Genomic DNA, 23,119 nt, shown 5'->3' on the forward strand with positions numbered 1-23,119 from the left:
ACGGAAGAAGCCTGCCTGCTACCAAACACTGGCTGTCTATCTCATTTCTCTTATAGATGGAATTATCACTGAATCGTCCTTTTTAAAAGAAGCGCATTTTATTGCGCGTAGAAACTTTGCCTAACAAAACTTATCACTAAAATCAAATGTGAGACGCCTATAATTTAATGCAAGAAATCGGCAACATAGAACATAGTGCGCAGGTTAAAAACGTTTTTGATTCTTAAAATCCTTTTATATTTTGCTCTCGCACTATTCGCACTTCTTGCATTTACTCAGACGATGAATTCGACCTACCGGGAATTGAAGCTCAGGCCTAGATGAACGGCACTTTTTCTCTTGACTTTGCCTCCTTCACCACGACCAGACAATTTAACTTGCAAATTCGATTGAACAGCAATGTGATGAACAAAACTACTGCATATATGATGAAAAAAAAAACCCCGAGAGTACCAATGTAGACAGCCGCGGCGTAGCTCACTGTTTCCAAAGCTTCAAAAATGTGATCGAAATTATTTTTACCAAAAAAATTAATTTGCCCTTTTTTCACGTTTCTTCATTTCATCACCTACGCACAATGTTTCCAACGCTACAAAAACTTGGCCCTCAGCCAAGTTGATCCATTAATTATTCTCCAATTTATAGAAGCTGAAATATTGTGATTGAGAAACGAATTTTTTTTTAGAAAATTTTAGAATATAAAAATCCACTTTGTTCGGCAAAGTTGTAACAAATTTTGTAAGAAACAACTTTGTTGAAGACATCATACTTCTATCTACTTGGACGGCATCCATGAACTACGTAACGCTCATAGGGGGGAGGGGTAACGAAATATCTCTGGAGAGTGGACTCTCCAAAAACCAGCATTTTTATTAAGTAATTTCTTCTACAGCGTTACGTACTTTTAAATGAGGTGGTTGGTATTGGCGTTACGTTCGGGTGGGGATCTAAAAAGTGGATTTTTTTACGTTACGTAATTTATGAATATCGCCTTATTCAAATGGACTTTCGTAAAGTTTTCTACAGATTCTCCCCAAAATTCAATTGTTTTCTATTTAACTTTTTTAGTGATTTTCTACAATTAATCAACGTTCTACTATCTCTTATCGTTCTCTTATCGACAGAAAGGGTACGTTTGCTACCTAACGAAATTCAGCCAATTGATTGAAGGCTATTCAAAAATTATGGTGCGTGGGTGCACTTACTATCTGAACTAGGAATACTGACTTTCCACATCATACGCACACCACAGGCTTAGTATATTGCGTTGATTTGATATTGGCCGCACGTCATGCGTTGTACTGTTTGAAGGTCAATTTTGAAAAGTAACCAGACTGACAAGGTAAACTCAATGCTCACCTAATGTTTTGAATGTATCTTGAAGCATTTTTTCTCAGCTTTCCAATGGTGATCAAAATCGGTGGTTGCGAACTTGCTCAGAAACATATTTTTCTGATGAAATCCAAGATGGCAGCCAATTTTTTTCTACTCCGAATGAAAGCTCTATCATTCCTCTTGAAAACGATGTGTTGGTTGCAGGGGGTTCAATGACAAATTCAAGAGAAATAAATCAATAAAACGGTCAAGAATTGCTCAAAAATCTATTTTTGTAAAAACCGTTTAACCGATTTGTGCCCGAGGGGTCCATCAATATGAACTAACCAAAGTGGTTTTCTCATTTTTTCGCTACTTTCAATCATTTAGACACAAAAATATCCTTTTTGAAAGACATCATGTCACCAGTGGGACGGTTACAGCAAAAATTGCTCATTAAAAAATTGTAGAAAATCACTATTTAGTATCATATTGAAAAAGTCGAGTTCTAGGGGCAATCTACAGAAAACTTCACAAATGTTTTTTTTCAAATAGGCACATAGAAGCATAGTGTCTTCGACAAAGTTGTTTCATATAGAATGTGCTACAACTTTGCCGAACAAAGTGAATTATATGCAGAATTGAAAAAAGTAAAATTCGTTTCTCAATTTCAGGTGGATCAATCACAAGATTGTCACTTCTCAAAATTGAAGAACTTTGCTGAAGGCACCACGGCTCTGAAATCAATTGTTTTTTGAGTCAAAATAATTTCGATCGCGTTTTTGCAGCTTTGAAAACAGTGGGCGTAGGTGATGGAATGAAGAAATGTAAAAAAGGGGACGCACTGCGTTTTTCGTTAATTATATACACTATACTTTTTATCGACTGCTAGTTTACTCAAAGGATTTTTTTTTATTCAGAACCTAATAGATTTTTTTCTCACTAAATACGATCATATCTTGATTATCGAGCTGGTTTGAGTTATGTCAATAAGCAATCTGTGGTTATGCCATCAAGTAATGTGTAACACGGATTAAACCAACCATTTTATGCAACGAATTCGGGAAAATCGCTGTTAGTCAAGGTGTAAAAAATGCTGCAAGAAACAAAAATAAAACGAGAATCAACCTGCGTCAATCATTCGCAATGACCAGAAAATTAACAGACTTGCTATGTGCGATTAATATAATAATACCAATAACACTTTTTAGCGCCCCGAAATCTATTATTTGAAGTTTCAAAATAGCGTGGGTGGTCCTTTTACGCGGGTTGCTTTCCTCCATTACACAAAAAACGGAACAAGATATCGAACTCATTTCAATCACGTTTTTCGGCAATTCAGGCCAAGATAGACCGATTTTGAAAAGATCACATTTTTCTGGTGTAAATATTGAAAATTCAAAATATATATTAAATAAATATATTCAATGGCCTAGAAACCGAATATAAGGCTAAACTTGGATCTAGAGCTCGACAGCAATATTAACCCTCTAGTGCCCAAATTAATTTTTGGACGGACTCTGAAAAAATCACTATGAAGTTTTATAAACATTTTTTTAGTTTTTATTGAAGCTTTTTAAAGGCTCAACTGAAGACCGTCTAAGGACGGCACTGGGCACTAGAGGGTTAAGTTTGAGCCTGATGACCGTACATTTCATAGTTTCTCTTCTGTGATAGATCTGAGCTAGTGAAGTTGCACAGGGAACCACGTATATGGCAGCTTGGGATTGGTTTACCATCTACAATGTACAACAATTCAGTTGGTTCCGCTTTATATAGATCCATAACGGCGCCGGCCACGTTCTTACGATCGTTAGGGCAAAGAAGGAGATTGTAAGGAAGGAGGTATCACAGTCGTTGTTTACGGAGACCGAGTTTACCTCTGCATCTCCATGACTGTGACAGAAAGGTAGGGTTCGGTCACCATGGTAAGTGACGAATCGAACAAAGTTGCGCGCGAAGTTAAGTCATTACGAAGGTAAAAGGAGGTATATATTGCGTACTCGTTAGATTTATCACGATATGTATCGACAACTAGAAAAAAATACCTTTATATTGATCCAAAAAGATCAAAAATCGATGAACTGGTTCAAAAATTATGAACTTTTGAAAATAGTAAAAAACATCGAATAAAGCCGGTTTTATGGTTACCCAGTTATGGAGCTGGTCGCCCTAACGACCCAACGAAAAAATACGGGTTTGATTATTTTTGAAAAAGATCCATCCATGCATTTTTAAGCACAATTGAAGCATTTTGGAAGACCAGTTTCGAAATAGGGTGACCATTTGAAATGTATTTAATTTTCAAAAATTCATAACTTTTGAACCAGTTGATCGATTTTCGTTTTTTTTTTTGGATCGAATTAAAGGTATTTCTTCTAGTTTTAAAAGAAAATACTGAAAAAAATGCAAATAGATAAAATTATTACAACTTCTGTCATGTTTTCAAATCAAATTCACTCAAATATAAAAAATAACCTATTTTCAAAAATTTCACGCCCTTAAAATTGAGACCAAGAGATAATTTTTATGTTAGCCCAAAAAGAACGACAAACAAATGAATAAGGCATATTCTTTAATGAAAAATAATAATAAATTTGACTAAAAATGAGATGTTCACGATGTCTGCATAGCGAATTGTTTCTCTTTAGAAGTCCTAGAAGTCGTTCAAGGACAATTTCAATGTGAAAATTTCAATAAAAAAGTTAGAGCGAAAAATATTTTCAATCTAACTTGATTGTTTTCGAAGATATAGAAAAACATTTCTCTACAAAGTTGCTTAAAATTTATGGATCTATAATATTATAGATCAACTTTTTCTTCTTTCTGCGAAAATAAAAAAAGTTAGATACTTGACTCCATCGAAAATTTCGGTCACCCTATTTTTTGATGATTTTTTGAAATAAGCGCCTTATCATATGTATCAACTTTGTAGAAGTAAGGTTTTAATCTAAAGCATTGCCATTGAGCTTCTGATCTAAATTCTCCGCTAACTTTGAATTCTAGACCATTGTGCATTGTGCACTGGGTTGACCACTATTATATTCAAACGACGTTCAGAGATTTTAGGACGTTTTTACATGCGGTTCCATACAAATTTGGAATTACTACAGACACGTCGGGACTAGCGCTGTGGAAGGTAATCTTCAACCACCAGTGTGCGATCTCTTACTGTGTTGGTCTATATCAGCGGTTCTCAACCTTTTTCCGTCCGCGTATCCCTTAGCGATTTTTTTTATATCGATCGTACCCCCTGGCTCGGAATGTTCTCGAAAAATGGTAGAGAGTACTCGTACACACTTAAAACTGCATCTCGAGCTCGACTGAAAAACATCCGAGTTCACTCGGCAAATCGGGATTCAACCGATATTTCAGCAAAAAAATGCCGGTTGCCGGAACTTCGCCGAAAAAAACTTGCTTGACGAAGCTCGTCTTTATATTTTGCCGAATTTATCGTTGAACACTGTTGATGCCGAGGTCAACATTTCAGCAATAACATTACTGACATCTCGACACAAATTTTACTCATTGCCGTGTTTCCGCAACACAACTGTCATTCTCATGAACGACTTGCCGCCATTTTTTTAGTGCAAATTTGTGCGTGTTGCTGGCGAACAAACAGGAAGCAGATAAAAATTTGGCAGAAATTTGTCCAAGCTACAGGTTTCAACAATCAGGCAGCCTAGGAAATGTAGTACAGATTTGTAAAAAGTGGCTGGTACCCCAAAAAGTGTAGTTTAAAATCGTGTAAATGCAATATTATTATAATAGTTTTAAGGCAAAGCATTAGACGTAGTTTCAGACTAAATGTTTTGCAGTAGAGCACGACGACCAATAAAAAGACAAACATTAAAAACTCAATAAATTTATTTACTTCCTAGAAATTATCGAGCGTATAATTTATCTCTTGAAAGAAAACTATCGGATTTTCAGCGAAATTATTCCTGCGGTTGGACTCCACTAAAGAAACGGCTCTTTACTGTGCTGAAACATTCAGCTTATATAACCGAAAAAGCGTTAAACTGGTTTGCCGCCTCTCAGCTGGATTTGCCGAGAGCACAGTGAAATGTGTACTGCGATTTTCGGCATAAAATGACATCTGTCAAATATTCAGCCGAGATGGTTGCCGAGGACTCGGCTGTCCAAATCTCGGCAAAAACGATTCTGAGATTCGGCGAAATTTTCTAAGTGTGTAGATAATGTTGTGTTGTGTTGATTGCTACAGTTATGTTTTAAGAGCGAGATTGAACAATAAACAAGTATTATAGAGAAAAATTGCTTTGTCCGCCATTACTGATTTTTCTTTCGCGTACCCCCTGAAGGCTTTCGAGTACCCCCAGGGGTACGCGTACCCCAGGTTGAGAACCGCTGGTCTATATGAAAGGCTGCGATATATTTGAAATCGCCGTCTGCTGCGCCTGCGACTTACCCCAGCTAGGCTTGCTACTGAGAGGAAAGACACTGAAGATTAAATCTGTATTTTCTAGTTTTCATACGCGACTACTGAGAGTTACACCTCCGGTGGGCGTGTCGTTGTACACTCGAGCGGCCAAAATAACAACAAAAAGTAGTCATTATTTGTGGTTTAGTTTGATTAAGGTGAAACGGTATGGAATCCACAAACGGCCGACTTCGAGCCACCACTTCGAATTTTTTTTGTGATCCCTGTGAAAACGCTATTTTATGTTTGCTTTACAGTAGCAAACATAAAGTAGCATTTTCACAGGTGACGCTTACACTGTTCTCCAGTCTTGTGCTCTTGAAGTGGTCGAAGTGGTGGCTCGAAGTCGACCATTTGTGGATTCCATACCGTTTTGCCTTAAGTTGTTGTAAGACATAATTCTACGTCAAAAAATACAATGTTAATGTTACCAAACCGTGACACGAATCAAATCAGGACCGTTTTTCCAGAGCACTAGTAACAAGCCAGTAATTTGATAAGCTTCGAAGCAAACAATTCCTCAGGATGAATCTTTTAGGCGAATGTCCAAAACAGCCAAACAAAACATAAACAAACTAAGAAGGGCAACTATGAAGGATATAATTGCTTTCGAGATCCAAACATGAAAAAAGGACCAAATTGGGCAAAAATTTAATTAAATTTTAGTAATAGCAATTTGTCTTTCTGCCACCGATTTTACGTTCTCCCTGCGAACGGTTAACGGTGAAGTTCATTACTGTCAAACCAAAACCAAATTTTTCTCTAAAACGGAGGTTACCTCCTACTGGACTGCTGATCCTGTCGAACATCTTTCCAGTAGCAAGTCACGGGTTGCAACATTTTAAGCTTCTTCTGGAGAATAAAGCTACCGGCAATTAGTTCTCGCTAGAACCTGAGCTTATGAAGCTAAGCAAGACCCTCAGCAACATTACCTTGTAAGGAAGAGTTTGCCTTCCAGAGCACAGGGTGGCATTCTCGGATTACCAAACATTGCAATCCCGTAATCAGTTAAATCTATACGAAAATCGAACATAAAATACCCCATCGGAAATTCCAAAACCAAATCAGCATATGAAGTATGAAAGGGACGTGTGAAAGTTCAGCACCCTGTACCTCGCTATAAGCCATCAAACGACCAGAATCCACTTGTTTCTTGGCCGAAAAATAATCAAAAGCCGGTAATGCCCCCTGTCTCTTTCACAGCATACTTCTCACTCTGCCCCACTGCTATCCACCTGCACACGATTTTGAAGCAGTGAAAATATAAGCAATTCGGAAGCCGGTCGGAAAAACAATAACAGCTACCGTTTCCGCCACCGCTGCTGCTTGGTGCAAATTTCCTTCCTCTTCTTCACAATGTATCGACTCCGACCTGCACTCTCTGCACTGATAAGAATCGAGAGCAGGTGTCTAACTCTGAGCTTGGCTGGTGGTCCCCGCAAGCGCATCGGTAAAGGTGAAAATCTTGAGCCTATGGAAAGAAAACACATCCTTCTGTCGGTACGGAACGGAACGGAACCGAACAGAACGGATGCATCTACACTGTGTAGTGCTGGCAGGGGAATCTGGTGCGCCAGGAAGAACATGAACGGATGTTGGAAAAGGTGCATCTTTTGGGTTCCGTCACAGAGAGGAAACAGCGGACGGAGGGGCAAGTTTAAGAAAATTATTAAGGATTCGATTTTCCAAACTCATTGTCTGCTGAGGTGTCAGAGGAAGCTGCAAGTGTAAGGTGCACGTTTGGGGATTGAGGGTTGAGGGAGGGAGGTTTTTGAGATGTGATTGGAATGAGGCTCATAAAATTCGACCCTCTCCTCTCCAGTCAAGATATCCAGCTAAGATCGTTTGGCCCGTTTCTGGAAGAGGAAATTTTAAGCTGTCTCTCGCTTCGACCGTATTAATCTGGAAGGTCTTTGTCTTCTTGTTGTTTATCGGCAAGATGAGAAACGAAGAAGACGGTTTGAGTGATAGAAAGAAAGGACAAAGACACACAGACATTGTTAGCCATAGGATAAGAAAGGAAAGCGATGCATGTGTGTGCTATTCGGCTATCGATGAAAGCGCAATTTTGTTTGAGGTGAACTGTAAGTTCCAATAACTAAAGATCGGAGGCAGTGGGCGATTTTAACGATGATTCTTCAATGACAAATCGTTGCACACTTTGTGACACACAATTACACAAGAAAATGTTACTATTAAACACATTTCAAAACAACCGTCAAATTGGTATGAAAAATAAATCATAGAGTTCTCCAAGCGAAAACACACAAACACTACGACACGGCCCGCTTTACACTGTATATTGAAATTTGTGAGAGTGTGAATCAAACTCGGTAGTTTTTTATGATCTCTTTCAGATGACAGTTCTCACAGGTGACAAAAAATGCTTACAGCTAACAAAAAATAAATCGTAAACATCGCACTAATACAAACGCACTTGGAGAACTCTACAGCAACCTTGATAGAAAAAAAAACTACTACTATTCGACACAAATAACATTACACATAGTAAATCAGTAAATTGACAAAAAATTTGATATGTATAACGTATTTCCTGAACCACAGCAGGTTTCATATACCAAATGCGTAGCTAAGTTCTCGCTGTTTGTCAATAGATGGCGCCAGCAGTAACTACAGGTCGATTTCGAATCTAAATGTTTTTGGATTTGTTATATTTCCAGTGCTCCTAGATTCACTCAAATTCATAGATTTGCAAGAATTCAAAGAATTCTTCAAAAATTCCGAGAGTTCCTGAAAATCTGGGAGTGCAAGATATATTTCAATTTCCAGAATCTGGGCTCACGAGAATTCTTCAAAATCAAAGATTTGAAGCCCGAAGTGCTATTACGATTTTTGGAATTACAAAATTACCTGAGATTTAAAAATTCCTACAATTTTCAGAATTTGAAAAATCTTAGGATTTCAGGCACTTCTGGCTCTTTCTAGAATAAAATTCATAGGTATGATAAGATCTATTATTTTTAATTGAATATTTACTTTAATAGTTTCTCTAAATTTAATAAATTCATAGATTTTCGAATTCTGTATAATTCACTTTCACAATTCCCAAATTGTTCCATGCAAACAAAAAAAAGTCATGCTCCGATTATACTCAAATTCGTTATGGTGGTTTTTCAACGAAAAATTTTAAATTTTTTTCTTGTTTGGCTCAGAGTGACACTTTCTGACACACATAAAGTTGCCCGAAAATCAACTTTTCGCACAATTTTTTTCACTTTTTTTAAAAATTTGTAACTTTTAAAACGACCACCAAATTTCAATCTTTTGACATCAAAATGAAGGTAGGTAATAGACATATCAAGGGAAAAAAACTATACCGATATTTGCCGTTTTGGAGGGTTTGAAATTCTGAAGACCCTATTGTTTCATTTCTATAGCATTCCTCAGGGAATTTTACATAAAATATCAAAGTTTCGTGGATCTTTTGTTTTAGAGATAAAACTTTTTCTTCTTGAATGTTCACCATAACCACCATGCGCCTCCATCGAAGGTTTAAAATGCAGGATCGTTTGATATTTTTGCATTGCAGTAGCTTTTTAGAATGGAGACGCATGGTGGCTATGTTCAGAATTCGAAGATAGGGGGGAATTTGGATCTAGAGCTCCTCAGAGAAAAAATTTCTTTTACAAAGTTGTTACATGCAATAAAGCGCCTATTGAAAAAATATCAAAATTGAGGTGATTGAAATTTTCGATGAAATTAACCATCGAACTTTTTTATCTTTGTAGATAGAAGAAAAAGTTGTTCGGCAATGTCGTAGTTCCGTTTATTTCAAGCAACTCTGTTGAAAAAAGGTTTTCTCTTTCTTCGCAAATAAATGAATTGGATTTAAAACACATTTTTCGCATTAAGTTTTTTATTTAAATTTTCATATTCAAATAGTCTTTGAACGACTTTTAGGGCTTTTTAAGAGAAAAAAATCAAAGGCCTTCATGCTACATTCCGATTCGGAACTTGACCTTCAACAAATTGAAGGTGGTTTTTCTGACATAAGCCAATATGGCGTTTAAATACAATATGACGACCACCCACTTCGACATTTGCGAAAGAAGTCCCTATCTTTTTCCTTTCCAATAATATGTGGGTTTGTGTGATGCTACTAAGAATTTCAAGAGCTAGAGCAAGAGGGTTAACCAGTTTGATCAACCAAATGCAGTTTCATTACTTATTCAACATCATGTAAATAGTGGGCCGGTCTCAACGGGAATCGCTCAACTTGAGGCTGAGCGTTGTCATGCAGTAGAATCACTTTCTCGTGCCTCTGCTGGTATAGTGGCCGTTGTTTGCGCAGTGTTTGACTGAATAGCATCAGATGAAATCGATTACGTTTCCCAGTGATGATGTCGTTCGGTTTCAACAGCTCTTTTTTTGGTTTCTGTAATGAATCCAGTTTCCATCACGCGATGAAGTCAATTCTTTTTTTTTGCCGCTGAAACAATTGTTCACTGGCGAAAAAATGGCATCAAACGTCCCTTGGCTTCAAGTCATAAAGATCCCCAGTTCCTTGTTTTTTATTCATTTCCAAAGCATTTAATAGCTTGGGAATGGTTTGGCAGGTAACTTCCGAAGCACCGAAGTACCGAAGCGAGCAGTTCCAGCGGTAGGCATAGATCATCATCGAGCATTTCCTCCAATTCAGCGTCTTCGAAGGTTTTTGGCCTTGCTTCACGCGGACAGCTTGAAGTTGCCCATTTTTCAATGTCCAGGAAAATTTTGGGGCAAGTAAATTATCTATCCAAAAAACTTAAGTGATTTAATATAAGACTCGTTTGTTTTCAAAATCAATTTTTTGTAGTGTTGGATTTCAAAATTAATGTTTTCAATATGTTTAGAATGGAAATGCAGACTATTTTTTTAAAGCCATTCCTTGTCAAATATTTCTAATTCATGTCATTGTTTTGGTACATCGATTTATAAACAAAAGCAAAAACTTCTGCCCTCTTCAAATGTTAGTCGGTGGGGAGCTTCATAGCCGCAAGGTTACAGAGTCCGCTCCGATAAGCGGGTGGTCGTGGATTCGAATCTTAGTAGAATCAGGGGTTTATTCTCCGGCTCCCCACTACATACCCTTCCTTCAAGCTGAACTCTGTAGTATCCCTGCTGACTTTCATCCTAACAAAAATAAGTCCCTCTTATAATGGTCTCATAACTGGTCTGAGTAACGTATAGTAGTTCTCTTCAGGGAATTGTGATTATGGCACAATCTTGGCTGGAGGAACGAGGTTCAATAAGACTTCTTCCTCTCGACAAAAGAAAAGTTCTACTTATAATAAATCTGACCAGAGGTAAAGCACTGAATGCCTCTTCAGGGAATTGTAATTGTGACGCGGTGTTGTAGGAGGAACGAGGTTTCGATAAGACTCCTTCCTCTTGACAAAATAAGTCCTTCTTATAGTAAAACTGATCATAGGAATATTTATCCTCTCCAGAGAATTGTAATTGGCGATATTGGCACGGGGAACGAGGTTTCGATAAGACTCCTTCCACTTGACATAATAAGTCCCTCTTAGAATAAACCTGGCCAGAGCGGAACGTTAGGTGAAGTCTCACTCCAGGGAATTATAATTTGGCGATATTGGTAGGATAGAAAGAGGCTCGGTATTGTAGAGCAGTAAGCTTGAAACGGAAGGGTAATATCTCACACACAAGCACGGATATAAATGAAAAAAGCGTATCATTTATTTCAATAGTGATACTGGCCACTAATATGAAGTGCGGAATACAGAAAACACCTGGGCAATATCACAAATGAGCAAATGTCTCTGGTCGCAGTGATGAGTCCAAACAGAGAGAAAAAAAAGTCTTAGTCTAGATAAAATAATTGTTTTTGAGATTTCGACTGTTGGAATGTTATGTGCGTTGAGTGTATTTTCGGCTTAGCAGCCTCAAAACAGTAGAATGACTTATATTTTAATATCTGACTCTGACTTTTAATATCTGACTGATCAATGACATCTCCAGGGGAAACTGTGGGAATTTATTAACGGTTAGCGCCTTTTAACGTATTTAATTGGTTAACAAACAGAGATATTTATTCTATCTGTGACACAGTAAATAACATGTTCGTTCCTTGTCAAGTTGCTTATCGTCAACAATAATTGTGGCGATTTGGGGCAAATTCTCTAGTAGTGGTGATGACAAAATCTGTGGCATATTTTTTTTAGCATACAAATATTTTAAACAAAACTTACAAATCTGCGAAGGTGGATGGTAATGTTATGGAGAGTAGTTTGTATAAGAAGGATAAGACATTGGTTTTACTAGTGATGATATTTGATCAACATAAAAGAAATTAATTGGTTTGTGCGTTGGTGATAGGCACGAGAATTGACAAAACTGCTGCGTAAGCTTCCTTAAGTCCACCGAGATCGGTTCGTTAGTTGTTGCCTCTGAAGAAGTCACTGATCAATGACGAAACGTCGGATAGTATAATAAAAAAAAAAACAAATTATGAAAAGTGGCTCCCCTCTCCTCTGTCGATTTGGCACGGAATTTATGATGACTTCAATTGAAAGACAAGAAAATGGCCAGAATAGTGACCACACAAACAACAAGCGCCCGGAAACCGGACTACAGTAGTTTTGATTGAACGTAACGATCCGAAAATAATGGAAATTTATCCGATGACTGGACTGGTTTCCTAACTTACAATTAGTTTCAAGACGACCCGATAGCTTTGTAAGATGTAGAAAATTCGACTTGGGTAAGCTAATGTGGGCGGCCGGCGAAGGGGAATTGATTGATGATCGAGTTATGATCGGTATTTATTACAGCCAGGCTTACCCTTTTTCTGGTTGTCCTTCGGTGGAACACGATGCAGAGTTAACCAGCCATCTCGAGGTAGTGTGAGAGTCTTCGTCAATTATCAGATTCTCCCTTCGGGGCCAGAAAGATGTTCCCCCATATACATATATCCCAGAATGGAAGACGCTTCGATTGGAAATTTCAATTATTTTGATTTTAAAAAGACGTTCGCTCCGGTGCTGTCTGTGCCGATGAATGAACGATTCTTCTTCCCCCTCCTTCTTGAAGTATTGCTTCTTATATAGCTCAGTGAAATACGAAACGGGTGAAAAGATGTGGGAGGATAAGATGCATGAGTGCACGCACTAACCACAAGGAGCCTGGCTTGGAAAATCTAATTATTCCTTGTAAACTATGCATGCTCGCACTCTCTCGGACCTGTCTGTCTGTCCAAAGCTGCTTCTGCTTGCCTTAAATTATGTCTTATACAACCAGTTAGCCAGAAATCCGAACACCCTTTCCCCCTGTCCCCAGCCCCAACCTTCTTACCGGTATCCTGGATAAAGCTGGTAAAAGTACTGCATCCGAAGACCTTTGGCATTGCCAACCCACTCGAACCGAACCGGCTAGATGCAAAATGCGAAATTGCAAGCTAAGAGAATGGAATCTTCCTCCTTCTGCTGCAACTTGGCATATGGGCTTCTTATTCTCGAAAGCTTGCAAACAGTTCTTAGAGTTTCTTACAGTCGACATTCTTGAGAGACCGAAAAATGATTCCCCATATTGATACCGGTCTCTTCTCGTCTCACCCCAACACGGTCTGTATGTTATCAATGATTGAGGATGCAGATGGCAGGCAAAAGGATGGCAGAGAGCAGGGATATAACAAAATCTGCACACACTCTATTAAAATGCATTCAAACAGGCAAGCCTATATTGTCCATGCAAGCTACAAGTGCAGCAAGCAAAACTGCTTCGGTTCTGGCTGGAAGTTTCTAAAATTTTATCCCCCACCCCCTCCAGCCACCACGCCCTGTCAGTCGATTCACCCAGCCTGAACATGATTGGAGAAATTTTCGTTGGTCATCGAACAGCAGCTTTCTTGAACGATGAGAAGAACTTAAAAGCCCCTTCTTTCACACCTCTCCCAGCCCGTCAAAGCTTCCCGTGTTTCCCTTAGAACGGATCTTAAGTAAATTTTTGATTGTGCAACCAATGAACTATCGGTCAGCTTCTCTCTCTCTCTCTCTATCTTGCTCACACGCATACACACACTTTGTCTATCGTTCCTAAGAAGACAAACTTTATCCGGTTCGGCAGTCGATAAAATGTGTATATATAAAATCGCATATATACACTGTGCAAAAGCAGGTCAATACAGAATTCGGATTGAAATTATATTTATTGACGAAATGGCCACTGGCAAGAAAGCAAACTAAAAGATCTTGTTTTTCTTTTCTTCTGTCCGATTCGCACCGATAGGACTGGAACGCGTTGCTGAAGAATTGATGGGACGCAGGAAATGGAAACACTATCAGGACGTCCTAACGCGCCAACAGTTAAACCTACTGGATCCGAGCACGAACACCGTGGCCGTGGACGACGACGATCTGCTCAACAGTGCAGCAGCGGCCGTGGCCAGCGGTGTTGCCAGCAACACTGTTCCATTTACCCCCGCACTGGTAGCGGCAGCGGTCGGCGGAAATCTCCTAGACCAAAAAGGCGCCGCCACGATTGGTAAGTCGGCAATCATTTACTTCTTTTTTTTTTATACCTCTCTGAAAAATATTATTCTCTCAAAAACTCACAGTACGCAACGGACACTGTCAGCAAGACGGAGAACTAGAATCCAAACTAGCAACAACCAACAATCAACAAGTAGCAGTCGCAGCAGCAGCGACAGACAAACAACAAGCAGATCACCACCTACTAGCCGAAGCAGCTGCTGTAGCGACAACCAGGAAGAATCATTTCAATGAGAACGATACGAAACCAACGGCAACGGTGGCCACTCCTTCTCCTCCGGCTACTGCTACCCACCAGCATCCGGTGGCAGTAACACTCAACAACAACAACAACAATCATCATCACCACCCCCACCTTCAAAACCCGACCCAGCTGGCGGAGGCGAAAAAAGCCAGATCCGATCTGGATCGACAGGAGGACCCAGAGGAGCAGCAACAACAACAACACCAGCAGCGTGAGGACGCAGCCACCCGAGAGGATTTGCGTCTTCTCGGGACGCCAGCCGACGGCAAGATAGTAAATTCCGTTGCCTCGCCAGCCCTGTCCTGTTCGTCGTCATCGTCGGCGGCATCGTCGTCCTCGGCTTCGTCGACGGCTTCGACAACCACGACGGCAACGGCCACTACGGCGACCCTACTATCACCGTCTGCTGCCGGTGCTGGTGCCGCCGGTGCCGAGCTTGACGATCGGAAGGAGCTGCTAGCCGGCAAACTAGCAATCAAACTGGAACCAACAGGTGAGTCAGAACCACAGTCAGTTTTTCCGTGCCCTTCGCTCCCGGTCTTACTTGGAATAATGGGAAAAGTTTTCTGATACACACAAAACAACGTCTGTGCAGATGGGAAGAAGTTATTATTCATTCGATTGTGGAACTTTCAGTATGCATTTTTGGATGGTCTTTATCGTGAATGGTAAAGAAAAAAATTTACCAAATGTCGGAATGTCATTTTTTTTCAACGCTTTTTTGAAGAAGCAGCTGAATGAATTGAACAAAAATTCAATCAATTATATTTTCCTAATAGTAGCATTTTTCTCACTTATGCTTCTTTTTTGTTATTAGAACCTTTTTTTGCTTCTTTTTAATCATTTCATTTTTATCTGTACTTTATCCACAATTTTCACTGCCTTTTCATTGCTCCTGGAACTGTATTCAATAATTTTTCGTTTATTATTGCAAAAGTTCTTTTTTTTTCAACATTTTACTTCTTTTTCTAAATTTTACTCGAAACTAATATGCTTGTATTGTTCCTTAATTATTTTTCTCCTTTTTTTGTTTTCATATCTAGTTTTATTCCCCGGTTCGTTTTTCTTTTCTTTCTATCTTTTTACATACTCATTTCTAATTCTCATTTTTTTCGTCTACATTTTCTATTTTTGTATCTTATTTACTTTTCCAATTTGCCTGTTTCTACTCCCCTTGCACATTTTCTTTTTGCATTTTGCTTTCCTATTTTTCTTCCCAAATTTGTGTTTTCCATTGCCTTTTGCTTATTTTCATGCTCATGTTTTTTTTGTTTGTCTCATTTTTCTTTCCATTTTATTTCCTTAATTCAGTTACCTTTTACGGTTTCCTCTCACATTGACTTTCCTATTCCCCATTTCATTCATTTTGTATTTACCTTTATCTTTTCGTTTTCCCCCATACAACATCCTAATTTTTCATGTCATGTGTTTCCCATTTCGTTTTTCTGTTTTCATTTACCATTATCCTTTACCATTTCCTTCTTCCGTTTCTAATATTAATATCCGTTTCGCTCTTGTCGATCTCCCCTTGTCTACATTACTCCTCTCTTTCATCTTCCAAATTTTTTTTTTATTACTCCATCTTATTCCACTTGCTAATTTCATTCCCCATTTAATTTGTTCTTTTCTTTCTTTTTATAGTGTCATTTTTCGTTTCTTAGTCGAATTTTACTTTGCCTATTTTCCTTTTTAGTTTCTATTCTTGGTTCTTTCTGCCACTCTCCTTATTTTTGTCCTACTTCCCATTGTCTTTTTTGATTTTACTTTGTTATTCCTCTTTTACGTTCATTTTTTCATACCCACAGCACCTTTTTCCATTATCCCATTCATTTTTTCCAATCTTATTTCCCTTTGCAATTAGTTTTTCTCTCACGTGTACTGTTTATATATTCTCAGTTTTCTTACACTTTCCTTCTCTACTTGCCCACTTTCTTTTCTTTCTTCCTGTCTTCAGAGTTCTACCCAAATTTGCATTTTCCAATTCCTTTTTCTTATATCTATGCTAATTTTTTTTGGTGTTCAGTTTTTATGTTTCTTTTTCTCATTTTGCTTTATATTACCTTTTTCAATTCCGGCTCAAATTTCTCCTGCCTATTTCTCATTTTAGTGCATTTATCTTTGCCTTTTTCATTATTCATTTTTCTACATCCTACATTCTAACTTTTCTTTCCCATTTCTCTTCGCCTATTTCTTTATAAATGTTTCTATGATTCTTCATTCTAACTTTCCTCTCCCATTTCTCTTTCTAATGTCCATTTCTCCTCAACAGTTTTCTTTTCCTTTTCTAATTCTTTCCTATTACCGTTCAAATTCCTGTTTCTATTCTCGTTTCTCTTCGCTTATTTATTGTTGCTTTCTTTTTTTTTGGTTCTTCCTGCGCTTTCACTTCTCGTTTCACTTTACTATTCCACTTTTCCGTTCCTGTTTTCATATTTACACCACCTTTCTTAATCTTTACAAAATCCTATTTTTTACGTATCCCATATCTTATTTCCATTAGTATTTTTCTTTTTCAAACGCATTCTTTTTATTAGTTTCATATCCTTTGATAGGTTTTCTTTATCAATTCACTTACTCGCTACTCTCCCGCATTTTCTATTTGCTTATTCAATTTCCTTTGTTTTTCATTCTCCTGTCGATGCTTCAACATTTTTCCGTTGCTCTATCCCATTTCGCTTTCCAAACTTTTATTTCCTACTTGTTTTGATCATTTCTTCTTTCTGACAGTTTCACTTTCTGTTTCTCATTCCTATTTTCTATTTGGTCATTTATCGTTTCCAGTTTTTTTTCTATTTTTCTTTTTCATTTTACTTTTCACGATACCTTCCTTATTTTTGTCAATACTTGTCTCATTCTCATTCTTCTCCTCCATTTCTTATACTTCTTTTCATTTTCTTTTTTTTACGCGTTGTCACAGTTCCTTTGCCCATTATTATTTCATATTTATCCAATTACCTTATAGCAGTTCCTTTTTTCATTTTATTTGTCACTAATCAACTCCCGCATTTCTCTTTTTAATTTATATTTAATAAAAAAATATTTGTGTGAAAATGAAAAAAAAAATATTTCCGTTTTCTCTGTTTTTCTTTTGTTCATTTTCCTTTATCAAATAATTTACTAGCCTTTCTCTCTAATTTTTCTTACCAATTTGTCATTTTCCTTATTCAATTTCCTTTTCCATATCGCTTTCCCTTTGCCCTTTTCCATTCCCTTGCTTTGAGTATCCTTCATATTTTCTTGTCCAATATTCAACTTTTATTATTTTATTAATGAGTAAAGTAGTGCGGAAAGCGGAAAAAGGTATGCAAAAGGGAGATGAACAAAAGATATAAAATAAGATTGGTGGAGGATGAATTGAAAAATGCATAAAGAAGAGAGAATGTAGTACTAAAGAAAAAAAAAACGATAACAGAAATGAGAAAAGTTTCAAAAAAATGGAAGAAGGGAGCGGGAAAGCGAATTTAGAAAGGAAATTAGACGATGTAAATGACAAAAGAGTTATCGCGACCCTGGTAAGGTAGCATACCGAAACCTTCCGAACAACGAATTTAGAAATACGGAACGGATCAATCGGCAAAGACCTAGGCTACGAACACGGAAAAAGATTAAGGTAAACGATTGGAAATTGGGTACTTGGAACGTCCGATCTCTCAATGAACCGGCGCGGGCTGGCTTGCTTGCTCGAGAACTACAGCGGCAGGGAGTCGAAATCGCAGCGATTCAGGAGGTTCGGTGGCCAAATTTCGGAGAAAGGGAATTCCGTGCAGTAGACCCTATTGCACGCACTTCTTTCAAGAAAACAAGAGTCATCCGGTGGAGGCCCTTAGATGACCGTATATGCGTGTTGAGGATTAAGGGCAAGTTCTTCAACTACAGTTTAATCAACACCTACGCACCGACAAACGACAAATCCGATGAAGTCAAAGATGAGTTCTATGACAAGCTTGAGCGAATCTATGACGAGTGCCCAAAACACGACGTAAAAGTCGTCATCGGAGACGCAAACGCACAGGTTGGGAGGGATGAATTCTTCCGTCCGGTCATTGGAAGGCATAGCCTATACTCGTCAACCAATGAAAACGGCCTGAGGCTGATAAACTTTGCCGCGGCCAGAGGAATGGCCATATGTAGCTCCTATTTTCCACGTTTGAATATTCGGAAACACACCTGGAGGCATCCAAATGGAGAAGCCTGCTCCCAGATCGTTCACGCACTGATTGACGGTCGGCACTTTTCGGATGTTACTGATGTTAGGTCTTTTCGGGGACCAAACATTGACTCTGACCATTATCTCGTCATTTGTAAGATCCGCGCACGATTGTCGAACGTGCTGAAATCTCGCACAGAGAGGACGATGCGTTTCAACATTCAGCGGTTGAAAGCTGATGGCGTGGCAGCAAAATACGCCAGAGAGCTGGATCAACGGATCGCAGAACAGCAGGAGGAAGGAGTAGAAGACATAAAGGGGCTGTGGAGCAGTGTTCACGGCGCCATCGAAACGACTGCAAGAGAGGTGGTAGGTACGACGCGTGGAAGACAGCCTAACGGCTGGTTCGATGCTGAGTGCCAGAGAGCGACAGATGAGAAGAACCGTGCCAGGAGCCGCATGCTCACTGCGGCTACGCGTCAGAACAGAACAGAACAGAAAATAGAACTCACCGTCGGAAGAAGCGCGAGTACGAGGGGCAGGTGCTCGCCAGCGCAGAGGACAGCTATGCTGAAAACGACATGCGGAGATTCTATAGAGCTGTCAACAGAGTCAGAAGCAGGAATTTCCCTGTGCCGTTCATGTGTAATGACAAGGACGGCAGCTTGCTTACTGATAAACCGACGGTTGCAGCCAGGTGGAAGGAGCATTTTCAGGCACTATTGAACGGTGAGGAGCCGGATGAGCAGAGCAGGAACAGGATGACGATTATGAGTGACGAACAAGCTGTGGAGCCAACGACACAGGAGGAGGTGAAAAAGGCGATTAGTGAGCTGAAAAACGGCAAGGCCGCTGGGAAGGACGGTATCCCGGCCGAACTTCTAAAAGCGGGAAGCTGTACTATGCGATCCACCAGATAATACTAAAAATCTGGGCGGACGAACAAATGCCGAACGACTGGTTGGAAGGCCTCATATGCCCTATCTATAAGAAGGGCCATCGATTGGATTGTGGCAACTATCGAGGGGTAACGTTGCTCAACTCCGCATATAAAGTGCTCTCCCGTATCCTGTTCTTCAGATTGAGACCGCTAACGGAATCCTTTGTTGGCGAATACCAGGCTGGTTTTCGACAAGGGCGTTCCACGACGGATCAAATTTTCACCCTGCGACAGACCCTCGATAAGTTCCGGGAGTACAACTTATTGACTCACCATCTGTTTGTGGACTTCAGGGCGTCATACGACTCAGTGAAAAGAAATGAGCTGAGGCAGATCATGCTGGAACACGGTTTCCCTACGAAACTAATAAAGCTGAGTCGTATGACACTGGAGGGATCCAAATCGTGCGTGCGGATAGCTGGCGAGACATCAGCCGCGTTCGTAACGTTGGATGGACTGAAGCAGGGGGATGCGCTCTCCAACCTACTGTTTAACATCGCTCTTGAGGGTGCAGTACGAAGAGCAAACGTCGAAAGAAACGGTACGATCATCACGAAATCTCACATGCTTCTTGGTTTTGCGGACGACGTCGATATCATCGGTATCAACCGTAAGGCCGTGGAGGAGGCTTTCGTACCTTTTAAGAGAGAAGCAGCGAGATTGGGACTTGTCATTAACTCTGCCGAAACGAAGTACATGGTAGCTGGCAGAGAGCGTGGGAGTCCTCGTGGTGTTGGTGCTGAGGTGGAGATAGATGGGGAACGATTTGAAGTGGTTGACGAGTTCGTTTATCTTGGTACGCTTGTGACATGTGACAACGATATGAGCCGTGAAGTGAAACGACGAGTTGCAGCTGCGAACAGGGCTTTCTACGGACTGCGTAACCAGCTAAGGTTCCGTAGTTTGCAAACTCGCACAAAACCAGCGCTGTATAGGACGCTGATACTCCCGGTGGCCCTTTACGGACATGAAGCATGGACGCTGAAGGAAGCTGATCGACGATTGGAAGGTGGAGTGTGGCGCAGACGCATGAATCACGAGTTGTACCAGGTATACAAACATGCTGATATAGTGAAGGTAATACAGCGGGGCAGGCTTCAGTGGACTGGACACGTAGCCAGGATGCCTGACGAGAGAGCCGCCAAAACTATCTTCAGTAGAGAACCAGAAAGAGGCCGTCGACTCCGTGGTAGGCCTCGCACGCGGTGGATGTGCGCGGTGGAAGAAGATGTACGATCTGCTGGTGTACGGGGAGACTGTAGAACGACCCAAGACAGAAGAAGCTGGACATCTCTAATTCGTTCGGCCCTAGACCGGTGAACGGTCCGTTAGCCAAAAAAAGTAAAAAGTAAAGTAAATGACAAAAGAAAATTTAAAAAAAAAACAGTGTGTAAAGGAAACAAGGATTTTTTTTCTTGATCGTTTTCTTTTTTTTTTTTTGTCTCTTTTCCATTCCATTCCAATATGTTTCTTTTATACATATATTCCCATATTCATTTTTCATTTTACATTCTCAGTTTTATTTCTCAACTATCTTTTGCGATTTCCTTTTCTATTTATTCATTTCCTTTCCCCATTTGCCTTCCCCATTTCTCTTTCTCATTTCTCGTTACAATTTTCTACTTCCATTTCCCTTTGTCAGTTTGCTTTTTTCCTTCGCATGTTCATTTTTCTTGAACAATACTATCTCCCGATTTCAATTTCTATTTCACGTTAAAAATTCCCTTTTTCCCAATTTCACGGTTTTTGTTTTCTATCAAGTTTTAGTTTCCTCCCTCCTCTTCTTCATTTTCTATTTAAGTTTTTTTTTCTTAAACCCACTCTTCTTTTCCATGCTGAATTTCAATTTCTCTTCTTTCTGGCTTCATATATTTCTTACTCGCAAGAGCTTTCATTTTTCGTAACTGTTCTTCGTTTCTTCTTTTTTTTTACATTTTTTTGCTTTTATTCTTTTGTCATCGTTTCCTATTTCCCTGTTTCATTTCTCTATTCAGTTCCCATTTATGATTTCTCTTTTTTATATTGCTTTCGCATTTTCTCCTCTCGTACCGTTCTTTTTCGTTTCTATTTCATCTGTCAAATTTCTGTTCCAGTTTCCCCTCCCAGTTTGCTTTTTCATTGCCATTTCGCATATCTTAATTCTCAACTGCTTTACTTTCGATTGTCAATATTTTCGTATTTGAGAGGGAAATAAGGAAGTGATCTACAATTCAAAAACAAGAATAGCATATTGGAAAAGGAATTTAGAAAGATATACGGAAAGCGTTAATAAAGAAGAGAGAATGTAAGGAGGGAAAGGAAAATGAACAACGGAAATAGAAAATAGTATAGAATACAGGTGAGGGAAGCAAGTAAGTGTATTGAAAAAGGAAAATGGGCAATGGAAATGGTGAAGAAAAATGAGAATTGTTTCTCATTCCAGAAGGAGACTAAAAAAGGAAAATAAGCAAAGGAAACAAGAAATACTTATTACCGTTCTATATTTGTTTTGTCTTCTTTTATTTTTTCTCTCTTTTTCAGTTTGTCTATAATATATGTTCCCATTTCCTTTCATCATTTCTCTTTCTTGATTTCCTTTCTCATATTTCCTTCTCTTTCTTTATTTCCTTTCTTCTGTTACTCATTTCCCGTTACCATGTTCATTTTTCATTTTCCTCTTTCCAGTTTTATATATTTTAAGTTCCCTTGCCAATTCCTTTGCCTTTCCTCTCCCAGTTCGTTTTGTGCGTCCAATTTCCATACCAATTTCTCATTTATCAATCTCTTTTCTTCCAATTTCCCTCTCTTATTTTTCTATCCTATTTCCGTTCCATCCCTCGTCTTCTTCATTTTCTATTTCTTTTTCTTGTCTTTCCTATTCGTTTTCCATGTTATATTCCGATTTTCCTTTCGCTTCTGACTTCACCTTTTTCTGTCTCTTTTATCATTTCTTTGTTATATTATCCTTTCATTTTTTAATTTTTTTTTTTACTCTTTTCAACATTTAACATTCTTTTTCCCTATTTTTCTTTTTCATTTTTCCGTCCAGTTCCGGTTTCTTTTTTCTATACTGTTTTCTCATTTTTTTCATCCGTTCTATTTTTTTCGTTTCTGGTTTTTCTTAATTTCCTGTTCCGTTTCCCTTTCATTTTGCATTTTCTTGATTTTTCTTTCATTTTTTCATTCTCTGAATTTCATGTTCCGTTTTCGCTTTCATTTTCATTGCCGTGGCCATTTCCCGATTTCTTGGTATCTTCCGTTTTTTTCGATTGCCCTTTTTCTTGTTGATCTTAGATTTGCTTATTTCCCGTCACAATTTTTTCTTATTAATGTGCATTTGCATTTCCTTTCTCCTTTCCTTTTTTAATCTTATTTTCGTGTTGTTTCTTGTTTTCTTTGTTCATTTTTTGTTATAAATAGCCTTCCTCTTTCGGTTTCCTTGTTTTACTTTTTATTTCTGTTCCCATTTCCTATTTACAATTCTCTTCTTTTCCAATTTCCCTGTTTTATTTCCTTTCTCCTCTTCTTTTATTTTGATTTTATT

The 23,119-nt window shown here is 38.9% G+C and overlaps 1 protein-coding gene across 9 annotated transcripts in view; it reads left to right on the forward strand.

Annotated features, from left to right (window-relative positions):
• LOC129720725 (mushroom body large-type Kenyon cell-specific protein 1) overlaps positions 1 to 23,119 on the forward strand; it is a 487,807-nt gene that overhangs the window by 354,952 nt on the left and 109,736 nt on the right. For all 9 annotated transcript variants that reach the window (XM_055672428.1, XM_055672439.1, XM_055672391.1 and 6 more), the window contains 2 exons: positions 14,003 to 14,257; positions 14,331 to 15,002. In XM_055672428.1, the coding sequence (XP_055528403.1) occupies positions 14,003 to 14,257; positions 14,331 to 15,002 (927 nt within the window). The remainder of the gene's footprint in view (positions 1 to 14,002; positions 14,258 to 14,330; positions 15,003 to 23,119) is intronic.

Source organism: Wyeomyia smithii, chromosome 1, assembly GCF_029784165.1.
Source record: "Wyeomyia smithii strain HCP4-BCI-WySm-NY-G18 chromosome 1, ASM2978416v1, whole genome shotgun sequence".
Taxonomy (NCBI): Eukaryota; Metazoa; Arthropoda; class Insecta; order Diptera; family Culicidae; genus Wyeomyia; species Wyeomyia smithii.